The 12,937-nt window shown below is 50.9% G+C and overlaps 1 protein-coding gene, 1 long non-coding RNA gene and 1 gene segment (V, D, J or C); 1 reads left to right on the top strand and 2 right to left on the bottom strand.

Moving 5' to 3' along the window:
- The first annotated feature begins 60 nt into the window (after positions 1–60).
- On the top strand, positions 61–462 carry LOC131382690 (uncharacterized). The gene is made up of 2 exons (XR_009212284.1): positions 61–217; positions 337–462. It is a non-coding gene; the product is annotated as an uncharacterized LOC131382690 (long non-coding RNA).
- Positions 463–2,624: 2,162 nt separating this feature from the next.
- Positions 2,625–3,319, bottom strand: LOC116464650 (immunoglobulin lambda variable 1-47-like). The segment is given in 2 exon segments: positions 2,625–3,100; positions 3,217–3,319. Coding segments are annotated over 2 exon segments (507 nt in total).
- Positions 3,320–8,552: 5,233 nt separating this feature from the next.
- Positions 8,553–11,082, bottom strand: LOC116464649 (putative POM121-like protein 1). The gene has a single exon (XM_032147912.2). It carries the CDS (start codon positions 9,946–9,948, stop codon positions 9,133–9,135), a length of 816 nt encoding a protein of 271 aa, XP_032003803.1. The 5' UTR covers positions 9,949–11,082; the 3' UTR covers positions 8,553–9,132.
- Positions 11,083–12,937: the final 1,855 nt, after the last annotated feature.

The raw sequence follows: 12,937 nt of genomic DNA, 5'->3' as shown, positions 1-12,937 counted from the left end.
AATTAGGGAAGTGAGTAGGCTTTATTGATTGGGAATCTTATATTGTGTATTTAGTGCTAACTGACATGCTTTCTTGAGGGTAGCTGTGTTAGAGAAACTCTGTCACTGAGGTTCATCTCATAGAACTGACATCAGTAAGGGGAGGCCAGCCCGAACGCTGCCCCTTCCAGACTTTGAACCCTGTGAGGAGTTGGTAGGTAAACTACAGGGCACCCAGGTAAGTTTGAATTTCAATTTAACTATATCGTGTGGGAAATACACATACGAATTCTTTGTCATTGTTTTACTGAATTCAAATTTAACTGACCTCCAGTGTTTTTATTTGATAAATTGCAGAATCCTACCTCCAGGCCACAAGCACTCCCTCTCTAACAAGGGCCTGCTGCATGAAAAGCCATCATAAAGCTGTTGTCAGGATTCAATGAGGTCACACTCTCAGGAATTAAAAAGCTGTTGTCAATAGTAAGGATGCAGTTGTACTAAATCTTGATACAACCGATTATCAAAACCTCTAGGATACAGCAAAGGAAGTGCTAAGAGAAAAGTTTCGCACCAAACACTTACATCAAAAATCCAGAAAGAGCACAAACAGACACTCTAAAGTCACACCTCATGGAGCTGGAGGATCAAGAACAATGGCAAACCCAAACTCAGAAGAAGAAAAGAAATAACAAAGATTAGACCAGAACTAAATAAAATTGAAACAAAAAACAATACAAAAGATAATATGCACATAAACTGAAAGACCTAGAGAAGATGGATAAATATCTGAATATATACAACCCTCCTAGATTAAACCAGGAAGATATAGAAACTCTGAACAGACTAATAACAAGTAGTGAGATTGAAATAATAATTTTAAAAAGTCAACCCCCCAAAAAAGTCCAGGACCAGACAAATTCACATTTGAATTCTATCAGACATTGAAAGAAGATTTGGTACCAAGTCTATGACAGTAATCGTGATGGTTAATATTGAGTGTCAACTTTATAGGATTGAAGGATACAGAGTATGGATCCTGGGTGTGTCTGTGGGGGTTTTGCCAAAGAGATTAACATTTGAGTCAGTGGGATGGGAAAGGCAGGCTGGCCCTTAATCTTGGTGTGCACAAGCTAATCAGCTGCCAGCATGGCTAGAATATAAGCAGACAGGAAAATGTGAGAGACTGGCTTAGTCTCCCAACCTACATCATTCTCCTGTGCTGGATGCTTCCTGCCTTTGAACATCGGACTCCAAGCTCTTCAGTTTTGGAACATGGACTGGCTTTCCTTTCTCCTCAGCCTGCAGATGGCCTATTGGGTGACTTGTGATCGTGTGAGCTAATACTTCATAAACTCATATATGTATTATATTATACACATATATATTCCATTAGCTCTCTCCCTCTGGAGAATTCTGACTAATACACTAATCCACAGGATGGAGAATTGGAAACTGTTATTCTAAGTGCAGTAACTCAGGAATTGAAAATAAAACATGGTATATTCTCCCTAATAAGTGGGAGATAAGCTATGAGAACACAAAGGCATAACAATGATACAATGGCCTTTGGGGACTGGGAGGAAATGGTAGAAGCGGGGTGAGGGATAAAAGACTACTCACTGGGTACACTGTACGCTGCTTGGGTGATGAGTGCATCAATACCTTAAAAATCACAACTAAAGAACTTATTTATGTAACCAAACACCACCGATTCCTTAGAAACCGATTAAAATAAAAAAATTAATAATTAAAGAGAAAAAACCACTAAAGTCCTTAAAAACCCAAATAAATAAATAAGTAAATAAATATGAGAACCTCTTCCAGTATAGAGAGAACCAGAGGCAAGAGATGAAGAAGCAAGAATCCCAACAAGACATCACAGACTCTCCTGTCACCTTAGATGAACATAACTCCAAGAGTTTGATTTCGATGGACGATAAATTCAAACTTTACAATAAATAAACAAAATCAGGAATAATCAACCTAATGGCCCTCAAAGGTAGTAATGAGCCCTCTAGGGGATGGGTGCAATTTAGTGAGAACAGGAAGAATCTCAAAAGAAGTTTGCAGTGTGAAAAAAGCCAGAACAAATGGGAAGATAATGCTTGATAACACTGATGCATTCGAAAAAATGGAAAGCAAACAATAGTGACAGAGGCAGATCTGTGGCTGCACAGGAGAGCACTGGAGGAGGGAGGCAGGGAGATGACAAAGGGTCATGAGGGGTTGCTGGGATTGGTCACAGCTTGCATAGCTGCATGTTGGTGGTGATGTATTCAAGGATCACAAAAATGTCAAAATTTGTCTAATTTCCTATTATAAATCTGGGTGGTTTATCAGATGTGCATGATTCCTACATGAAAGGAGTTTTATTAAAGAAGAATAGGCTGGAGAGAAAGGAAGCACAGGGATTCACACTGAGGAGCAGGGGGAGGAAGGCACCACTCTGGAAACTCCTGGAAATGGGAACAGGAGGATGACAGAGACACAGGTTTCCCATCAGAGGTGGGTCTGAGATGACACAGCTGTACCTGCCACCTCAGCCCAGGACTTCAGTGCAGAGACACTGTGTCCCAAGTTGAAGGGAGCAGGATGTTCTGTTTCCTGGATACCCTGTTCCTGACTCTGAGGACTGAGGGGAGGAGGAGCCTCCACTCTCAGGCAGGGCCCTGGATGCCCCTGGACCCGTGAGGGAAGCTGCAGCAGCAGAAGCCACAGGCCAGACCTGAGCAGCAGCTGCCGGGGCTCACCCTCCTGGCAGAAACGGAAGGGGGTTCTTGTCTCACTTCCCCCTGGGCCTGCAGCACTGTGGGACCACTCAGGCTGTCATCCCATGCTGCGCAGTAATAATCAGCTTCATCCTCGGACCGGAGACCAGTGATGGCCAGGGAGGCTGAGGTGCCAGACTTGGAGCCAGAGAATCGGTCAGGGACTCCTGAGGGCCGCTGATTATTATCATAGATGAGGAGTTTGGGGGCTGTTCCTGGGAGCTGCTGGTACCAGTGTACACCATTACTTCCGATGTTGGAGCTGCTTCCAGAACAAGAGATGGTGACCCTCTGCCCGGGGGTCCCAGACGCTGAGGGTGGCTGAGTCAGCACAGACTGGGCCCAGGACCCTGGAAGTGAGAGAGACACAGACATGGTGATTGACAAGAGACAAAAGGAGACAAGAGGAGAAAGCAGGGCCCCATGGGCTTCCCAGGGCCCCTCTCTTGCTCCCCTATCCTGTCACCTGCACAGTGAGTGAGGAGGGTGAGGAGGAGAGGGAACCAGGACATGCTGGAGATTGTCCTGAGTCCTGTCTTCTCTACCCACAGCTGAAGTCGAGCTGCCCCCAGATCTCTCCCTGTCTTTATACTCTGAGAGGGGGAGAGTCCATCCATGCAAATCAGACCCCCCCCTCCCGGTTTGTGACCCCACCCTCTGCCCTGGGTCAGGCTCCAGGGCTTGAGGATGTCAGGGGGTGGCAAGGGTGGAGCTTTGTGGTCCCAGGGGGTGGGGAGGACACAGGACACAGCTGTCAGCCCTGAGCAGAGGACATCAGGCAGGGCAGGTGCCTGGTTCTGCTCTGATTACCCCCAGTCTTCTCAGAAATGGTCCCCAAGCGCCCCCTGGTGTCCAGACTAAGGCAAACCGTTCTATGATCAGGTGACCAGAGCCTCAGAGATTCAGAGCTGCCTCTGCCCCGCCCCGGGTTCTGGCCACTGTCCCTGCTCTCAAGTCCCCGCCCAGTAAGGTGGCCCCTGTGTCTCCCTCCTGTGGCCTCAGGGCAGTCTTCATGCTCTACTGGACTCCTCAGGAGTGAATCTGTCCATGGCTCTTTGGCTGTACATTGTAGAGGACTCAGGTGATGTCTACACAAAGTCCTTTTACTTCAGGATCAAGCCCAGAGCGTGGCCCGGCCCCATGGACTCACTTCCCCACCAGGGTTTGACACCGGGTCCTCTCATGTGGCTCCTTCCTGGTGGCCAGGGCTCCACTTCCTCTGTGGATCCTGCGGCGCTGAGGAGAAAGGGAGCTCTTCCCTCTGGGATGCCCTGGGGAGGAATTCCCGGAGGGTTTTCCTGGTAAATCTTTGTTCCCCCTCTACTTCCCCAGATTTGCAGTCAGAGTCTTCTGGATACTGTGACCAGGGATCTTGCCTAGGATTCTGTCCTCCAAGCAATGCCAGTCTGTGGGGAATCTTGGCAAATGTCTTTGGAGGGTCTCACTTAGAGCAAAGATGGTCAGTCTTTGAAGATGGGAAGAATTAAAATTTTAACTTGGTTTGACAACCAGAGTCTGTCCTCAGGTGAGCCTGATATGTCATAGCTCTTAGCATCGAGCACCCCAAGTAGGATTTCCAGGGAAAAATTATGGTTCAAATTCAGTAGTGAGTGTTGTGGGGGTGGCTTGAAGGTGATAGAAATTATTCATCTTTGATCTGTAATGACATCTAGGATCTAATAAACTAAAAACAACAAACTTAAGAAAAAATACAATTCTGTTAATCAAAATGAAAAATGAAACAGGTTTTGTCTATGACTGCATGAGTTCTGGCATGATACACCCTGGACTCTTAACAAATATTTGTTTGGGGAATTTTATGGGGATGGAGGAAAACGGTTGGATGGTTATGTTGATAGTTACACTGGTGAATGTATCATCAGGCAGTTGCAGTACAATGAGACTTTTTGTTTTGTTTTGTTTTGTTTTTGAGATGGAGTCTCGGTCTGTTCCCCAGGCTGGAGTGCAGTGGCACCATCTCAGCTAAATGCAACCTCCACCTCCCAGGTTCAAGCAATTTTCCTGTCTCAGCCTCCCAAGTAGCTGGAATTACAGGCACGTGCCACCATGCCTGGCTAATTTTTGTATTTTTTAAATAGAGACGGGGTTTCACCACGTTGGCCCGGTCTCGAACCCATGACCTTGTGATCGGCCCACCTCGGACTCCCAAAGTGCTGGGATTACAGGCATGGGCCATTGCACCCGGCCACAGTGAGATTTTAAATGTTCCATTTAAACAACCAAATAGTGAGATTTATTATAGGCATTTAATAAAACCAATCCATATCTGTAACCGAAATAAAATGTATGCTGTGTTTTGGGATTGCATTTCAAGGGTGTCATTATTTTAAATGTGCCTTTTAGTGTAAGCCATGTTCCTTTACATCATTTTTATAGTTTTCAAAAAATGTTTATCGCATTTACATAACACATCAGGCATGTTAAGTTTTATTTGTTTCCAAGTAGGAATAAACTGTTAGAGCTGGGCTTCACTTCCTGTTTTTTCTCATTGCTTTTTCTTTGATGATGCATAGATGTTCACAGTGAATTTTGTTTTCTTTTAATGAACAGGGGGTCACCGAGGCTGAGCAGTGTCTCACATACAGGACAAGCCTGCCCATGGCCCCCTCCCAGCCCACGGATGCGCTTCCTGGCGGATGCCCCATCAGCTCTTAGGCTGAGGACAGAGAGAGGAGCAGGTCCACAGCTGAGGAATCTGGACACCCAGAGGCTCCGGGAAGAAGGGGCAACAGCTGGGACAGTGAGCCCTGGACAGAAGACACTGACTATGGATTTTTTATGTGATTCTCCTCAGGGACCCTCACAGACAAACCAAAACCCCAGTCTCTATGTGTCTTCAGGGCGCAGGCCCTTCCAGGTCCTCTTTTAGTCACTGCTCTAGGTCTCGGGCCTCCTCCTCCTGTGACTCACAATGGACAGCCTCCTCCTCAGGCTGCACCCTCCTTACCACATCTGACCCCACACCCATCTCCTCATTCCCCCATAAACCATCCCCTGCTCACTTCCATTAGCACTTTTGCATCATTCTGGGATCACAGCCTCCCCAAGGATGTCTCTGCAGGATATGCATGTTGCAGAGAGCTCAGCCCCTTGACAGGACCGCTGTGCCTGGGCCACCCAAGGCTGAGCATCTCTCTTGCTTCTCTTCTACACCAGCTCTAGGCCAAGCCGTATCTGGACCTTTCAGAATGCCGAGCCCACGATTTCTTAAGCATCAGACTTCCTCTCTCACATCCCTGGGTCACACAGGCGGGGTTCTCCTTTCTTGTCATCTTTCCCGCAGTTTCAAAGCTCAGGAAATGGTCAGCTCACCTGCACCAAAAGGAGGGGACACCTTTGGGACCAGGCCGAAGGCTCCTGGACTTCTGGGTCACACAGGCTGGATTCTTTCTTGTCATCCTCACCTCATCCACACCCACCATGTGTGGGCAGCCCCTTTTGCTTCTAGAAACAAGTTGATTCTGTTTGCACTGGGAGACCAGTAAGAAAAGGAGTTATTGTCACTGAACCCTTGCTCTGCTTTCAGTAACACAAGTGACAGCAGAAGCCTTGGCATGAACTGCTGTTGGTCACAGGCAGGGATAAAGGAGAGATGGGGCACAGAGGATGAGTGGGGCAGATCTTTCCCTCATTTCCCCATGGAACAGGAACCCTTGGTAACATGGAGTCATGATGCAGCTGTGTGCCAGTGATAACCAGCCAGTCCTCAGGCTGGAGTGCAGAAGTTGTCCAGGAGGCTGTGGGAATAAACCCAGAGCAGTAGAATCAGGCTTGGACCTCTGAGGGACAACCACTGATGTCCTAAGTCACAAAATTAAGGGCTATTTCTGGGAGGGAATGCCCAGTGTTTCTGCTGCTCCCCATGCAGGAAAAGGTGACATTGAGATGGGGGCCTTCTCAAGACTTTCCTGGGAAGGAGTCACTTGAAGTAAACAGTATCTGTACCCAGATGTTCCACAGACTCACCACTAGAACCTGACTCAGTGAGAACCTCCAATGGTGTAAGAGAGAAGAGAACACAGACCCTGAGGGATCAGCAAACCCATGCTCAGCAGTCCCCATGGTCCTGAGTGGGATGAGCTGCAGGAGTCACATCCATGGGACCTACTTCCCCCATGGCCAAGGAGCAGCCTCAGCCTTGTCTCAGCCATGGTGGAGCCTCCCCTTGACTCTCTCATGTCCTACATAGAGGTTTACTGGCCTCAGGCCCACAGTTACCCTCAGACCTAACCCCATCTCCTGACATTTCCACTGAAATGCAGGTACCCAGGGCTGAGCCAGGTCAGCACTATATCTGGAATTCCCTGATCTGCATCCTCAGGCAGCATTTAATATTTGAGTGCCTTGTTCCTGGGACACAGTGAGCCTCAGACAGCCCTGAGAATAGACTACTGGGGATGGAAGGGGCAGTCTCTGCTTGTACGTTGGAAGAGCAGAGTCCATGCTGCAGGGGACTATTGACCTGCTAGGATGTCCCCAGGCTCTGACATGAGGTGAGCAGGGTTCCCTCCTGTCCTCACAGGGGTGCGTAATGAAGACGCCCACCCACCTCTGCAGCTCTGTGCCTTCAGAGGTGCCTGAGCCAGGAGGACAGAGCTGGGCTTGCAAGCCCTGGGCTGATGTCCACGCTGCGGAATGGCCTGCCTGGCTAGGAGTGACCAGTCACGCAGACTCTAGTGCAGGGAACCGCTTAGAGGTCTGCCTTCCTAACTTACCTTCCTATCACAAGGGCCATGGGCTCTACTCTGGGGAAAGAAGCTGAGGCCACCGCCCCAAAGGAAGGCCATGGGGAGAGGTGCTGGCCTAATCGTGAGAGGCCCAGGGGTGCTGAGGCAGGAAGATCACCTGAGCCTTGGGAGGTAAGAGACTGCAGTGAGTCGTGATGGTGCCACTGCACTCCAGTCTGGGCAACACAGTGAGACCCTGTCTCAAAAAAACCAGCAAAACAAAACAAAACAAAACTTACGTATTTTCAGATAGCTAGAAGGAGAAGATTGAGTGTTCATAATGCAAAGAAATGAGAAATGTTGGAGATGACAGGTACGCTAATTACCCTCATCTGATCACTATACATTACACGTATAGGAACATCACTATGTATCCCAGGAATATACACAATTATTATGTGTCAACTGAAATATAAAACTAGCTGGGTGTAGTGACTCACATCTGTAATCTCAGCACTTTGGGAGGCCAAGGCAGGAGGATCACTTGAGCCCAGGAGTTCTAGACCAGTCTGGGCAACATAGCAAGACCTCGTCTCTACGAGAAAATACAAAACTAACCAGGCCCGATGGTGTGCGTCTGCAGTCCCAGCCACTCAAGAGGCTGAGGTGAGGGGATTGCTGGAGCCCAGGAGGTCGAGGCTGCAGCAAACTGTGATCATGCCACTGCACTCCAGCCTGGGCAATGGAGGGAGACCCTGTCTCAAAAATAAAATAGAAGTGAATTTTTTAAAAAGAAAGAAAGATGCCAGGCACAGGTGGCCACAAGTTGTGTGGTTCAGTTTATCTGAAGAGTTGAGAATAGACAAACCCATAGAGACAGAAAAGACAAGCCCATGGAGTAGCCTGGCGAGTGCCTGGAGGTGGAGGACGGGAGGAATGGGAGGGGCTGCCACCGCCCACGGAGTTTCTTTGGGGTCTGGAAATACTCTGGGGCTAGATATTGGTGATATTTGCTCAACCTTGAGTATAGACTGAAAAACCATTCAATTGTGCCCTTGAAATGGAAAAATTGCATGGTGTAATGCAAAAGGTAATAAATGAGTAGTATAACGAATTATATCTCAATAAAGCTGTTATATTTTTCAAAAAAGCAAAAGGCTCAAAGTTATAGCAGAGAGGGCAGGGGAGAGGCGAGGGGTGCTGGGATCACAGAGATCGCCACTCATGTCCAGACTCCAGCAGGGCAGGCCGAGCGTCGGGTTGGCCTCCCGTAGAGCTGTAGGAGCTCGAGATGGCGTCTCGTTTGGGGCACGAGCTCATCCAGGAGGTCTGGGATCTCTGGTTAGATCTGCCTTCTGACCTCTGGGCACCTGCTGCAGCTGTGGCTGAGGCCCAGAAATGTGAAGGGCCTCCATCCACTCCATTCAGTAGTGACTCCGACGTGGGGTTCAATGTGGAGGCGGGAGGGGCCGCTGCATCAGCTGCAGGAGCAGAAGTGCCAGGCCTTGTTCTTCTCATGCCCACATCCATGCTTGCAGCTGGGAAGGGGGCAGGAATCAGCGAGGTGACCTGGGCTGAGTCCCGGGAGTGGGAAGAGGTGGCAGGAAGGGGATCTTAGGAGGAGAACAGGGAGCCTGGTGGTCTGCGATTCTTCCCAGGTACAGGAGCTGTAGAGGGGACCTCTGCAGCAGATGCTAGGGGGCCACTGGGCCCAGGCAGTCTTGGGACTTCTGTCTCTCCTGCTGTGCATCCATACTGGGTGCTTTAGAGACAGCAGGCAGACCAGAAGCCCCTGTTGCAAGTGAGGACAAAGCGTGGGAAGGCCGTGAGGGTCTGCAGTCCCAGATGGCCTTGGGCTCGCCCCGCAGTACACTGTTGATGCACTCGAACGCAGCCTCCTTCTCCCGGTCCAGGTCTTCAGCAGTGACCCAGAACCCCAGCTCTAAGGGAGGTGGCAGCATCAGGGGCTCCCCTCGCCTCCGTGGCAGTAGGGTGAACTTGCGTCTACGGGGTCTAGAGGTCTGGGAGCTGGAGGAGTCACTCCTGAGGGCGAGCGTCTGCCCTGGTGCAATATCTGCCGTCTTTTCACACTGGGTATGACCTGAGGAGACAGCCTGAGGCCTGTCCTCACTCGCTGTCTTTGAGGACCTGACGGTCAGCTGGCAGCGGGATGAGGCTGACCCCATCCTCTGCTTTAGCCACGGGAAGCCTCCCGTGGAGCTGTAGGAGCTCGAGATGGCATTTCGTTTGGTGCACGAGCTCGTCCAGGAGGTCTGGGATCTCTGGTTGGATCTGACTTCTGACCTCTGGGCATGGAGGTCTCTCTGCAGAGGCCCAGGCCTGGGCACAAAGGGAGAGTGGCCTTCATTGTCCCGCAGGGGCCTAAATGCAGAGCGTGCATCCCCGGTGACCTCGGGGACCCTTCTCTGACCATCAGGATTCTCTTGGACTCTAGGGTCCTTGTCCTGCTCAGGCATCCCTGCCCCACTCTCCTTCAGGGCCCTCGACATGATCTTCCCTGGTCACCAGTCTGGGGACAGCCGGGTGTTGTGGGCCCCAAAGGGGTGACTTCCTGCTCCTGGGCCCCACAGAGAGTCCTTGTGCTCAGTGCAGTGGCTGAGCTGGAGGATGCCCTGGAACTCGGAGCACACAGCACTGGCTTGCTGTGGTACCTGTGCAATCAAACTGAAGGCAGGATCACCAGGAAGGAACACAGGGCTTGCAGGATCACAGAAAACCTTCTTAGAGTTGTCTTGACACCACTGATGCCAAGTGTCCGGGTGCTTGTAGGATGGCCTGTTACTCAGTCCAGGGGCAGGAGCAACGGGGAAATCCCACAGGTAAAGTGAACTGGGGTATGGGCTGAACGGGCTCCAGGCAACTGAGCCCTACTGGCAGGTCCTCGGCCTGGTCCTGGACAGGAATGAGGGGCACAGAGTGCCCAAGTAACGACTCCTGGGAGCAGTGGGGAACCGTCGGATGCTTGAACTCTCGAGATCTGGGCTCTGAGCGTCCTCGTCGAGCTGCCAACTCGGCCAAAGACTAAGCCAGCCGTTTCTTCGGTTGCCGGGCATGCGCCTTTTAAACCTGAGGGAGTGGCTGCGCGTGCAAAGAACCCGCGCGAGTGACAGAGCGCCGTTAACGGATTAATAAGCGCGGCAACGTACTCGCGCAAGCCACTTGCTGGCAATGGCGGGAGGCGGACTTGGGGGGCATGCAAAAGGTACTGGAAGGAGAGACGCGGGCACAAAGGTCGCGGGAAGAACAGGTGCCCACAATGGCTGCAGATCTGCCCGTGGATCACTGAAGATTCCTGCTCTCCTGCTGAGGTGGAGATTGCAGTGAGCTGAGATCACACCATTGCACTCCAGCCTGGGCAACAAGAGCAAAACTCCGTCTCAAAATGAAAAAAAAGCAAAAGAAAAAGGAAAAAAAGAGGCCGAGCATGGTGGCTTATGCCTGTAATCCTAGCACTTTGGCAGATCGGGGTGGACGGATCAGGAGATGAGGAGTTGGAGAGCAGCCGGGCCAACATAGTGAAACCCCGTCTCTAGTAAAAATACAAATTTAGTCAGACATGGTGGCACGCGCCTGTAGTACCAGCTACTCGGGCGGCTGAGACAGGAGAATCACTTGAACCCGGAGGCGGGGCAGGGATTGTGATGCGCCGAGATCCCGCCACTGCCCTCCAGCCTGGGCAACAGAGCCAGACTCTGTCTGTTTTTATTTCCTTTTTTGAAACAGAGTCTCCCTCTGTCGCCCAGGCTGGATTCCAGTGGCCTGATCTCGGCTCACCGCAAGCTCCGCCTACCGGGTTCATGCCATTCTCCTGCCTCAGCCTCAGGAGTAGCTGGGACTACAGGCGCCCGCCACCCCACTCGGCTAATTTTTTGTATTTTTAGTAGAGACGGGGTTTCACCGTGTTAGCCAGGATGGTCTTGATCTCCCGACCTCGTGATCAGCCCGCCTCGGCCTACCAAAGTGCTGGGATTAAAGGCGTGAGCCACTGGGCCCGGCCGAGACTGTCTTAAAAAAAAAGGCCGGGCGCGGTGGCACTTTGGGAGGCAGAGGAGGGCAGATCACGAGGTCAGGAGTTGGAGACCAGCCTGGCCAACATAGCGAAACCACGTCTCTACTAAAACTACAAAAAATTAGCCGGGCGTGGTGGCGGGCGCCTGTAGTCCCAGCTACTCCGGAGGCCGAGGCAGGAGAATGGCGTGAACTTGGGAGGCGGAGCTTGTAGTGACCCGAGATCTGGCCACTGCACTCCAGCCTGGGTGACAGTGCGAACCTCCGTCTCCATAAATAAATAAGTAAATAAATAAATAAATGAGAGAGAGAGACAGAAAAAGGTTTATTAATTTACTGCACTTTTATTCCTGTGTTCTTCAATTTGCTTAGGAAACACCCACACTGGAGAGCTGGGACTGTGGCCCTGATTGTGGACATGAAAGATATGGTTTCTTGCAAAAAACAGACACTGGATAATTACGATTTAGTTGAGCTAGAACTCCATTTGGTTTCTTCCATATTTTTCCAAAATGTTCACCTTTTTTTTTTTTGAGATGAGGTTTCGCTCTTGTCCCCCAGGCTGGAGTGCAATGGGGCGATCTCAGCACCTGCTGGCAATGGCGGGAGGCTGGGGACGCTCCCGGGATAGGTACTGGAAGGAGAGGCGCGCACACAAAAGGAATGGGAAGACCAGGCGCGCACAATGGCTGCAGATCCGCCAGTAGGTGACTGAAGATGCCTGCTCTCCTGCTCAGGCCGGGATTGCAGTGAGCTGAGATAGCACTATTGCACTCCAACCTGGGCAACAAGAGCGAAACTTCGTCACACACACACACACACACACACACACACACACACACACACACACACACGAAAGAAAGAAAAAGTAGCGGCCAGGCGTGGTGGCTCACGCATCCCAGCACTTTGGGAGTTCGGGGCGGGTGGATCAGGAGATCAGGAGTTGGAGACCAGCCTGGCCAACGTAGTGAAACCCCGTCTCTAGTAAAAATACGAATTTAGTCAGACATGGTGGCACGCGCCTGTACTCCCAGCTACTCGGGCGGCTGACACAGGAGAATCACTTGAACCCGGGGGCAGGGCAGGGATTGTGATGCGCTGAGATAGCGCGACTGCCCTCCAGCCTGGGCAACACAGCCAGACTCTGTCTTTTTTTTTTTTTTTTTTTTGAGTCGGAGTCTCCCTCTGTCTCCCAGGCTGGATTCCAGTGGCCTGATCTCGGCTCAGCGCAAGCTCCGCCTACCGGCTTCACGCCATTCTCCTGCCTCAGCCTCGGGAGTAGCTGGGACTACAGGCGCCCGCCACCACATCAGGCTAATTTTCTGTATTTTTAGTAGAGACGGGGTTTCACCGTGTTAGCCAGGATGGTCTAGATCTCCTGACCTCGTGATCAGCCCGCCTCGGCCTACCAAAGTGCTGGGATTAAAGGCGTGAGCCACCGCGCCCGGCCGAGACTCTGTCTTTAAAAAA

This window comes from Hylobates moloch, unplaced genomic scaffold (genome assembly GCF_009828535.3).
Source record: "Hylobates moloch isolate HMO894 unplaced genomic scaffold, HMol_V3 SCAFFOLD_1193, whole genome shotgun sequence".
Classification (NCBI taxonomy): Eukaryota; Metazoa; Chordata; class Mammalia; order Primates; family Hylobatidae; genus Hylobates; species Hylobates moloch.
The sequence above is the reverse complement of the archived record's forward strand: the minus strand, read 5'-3'. Positions and strand labels throughout refer to the sequence as shown.

Excerpts from the sequence above, each read along its gene's own strand:
- LOC116464649 (XM_032147912.2), bottom strand. The coding sequence starts at position 9,948 with ATGTCGAGGGCCCTGAAGGAGAGTGGGGCAGGGATGCCTGAGCAGGAC.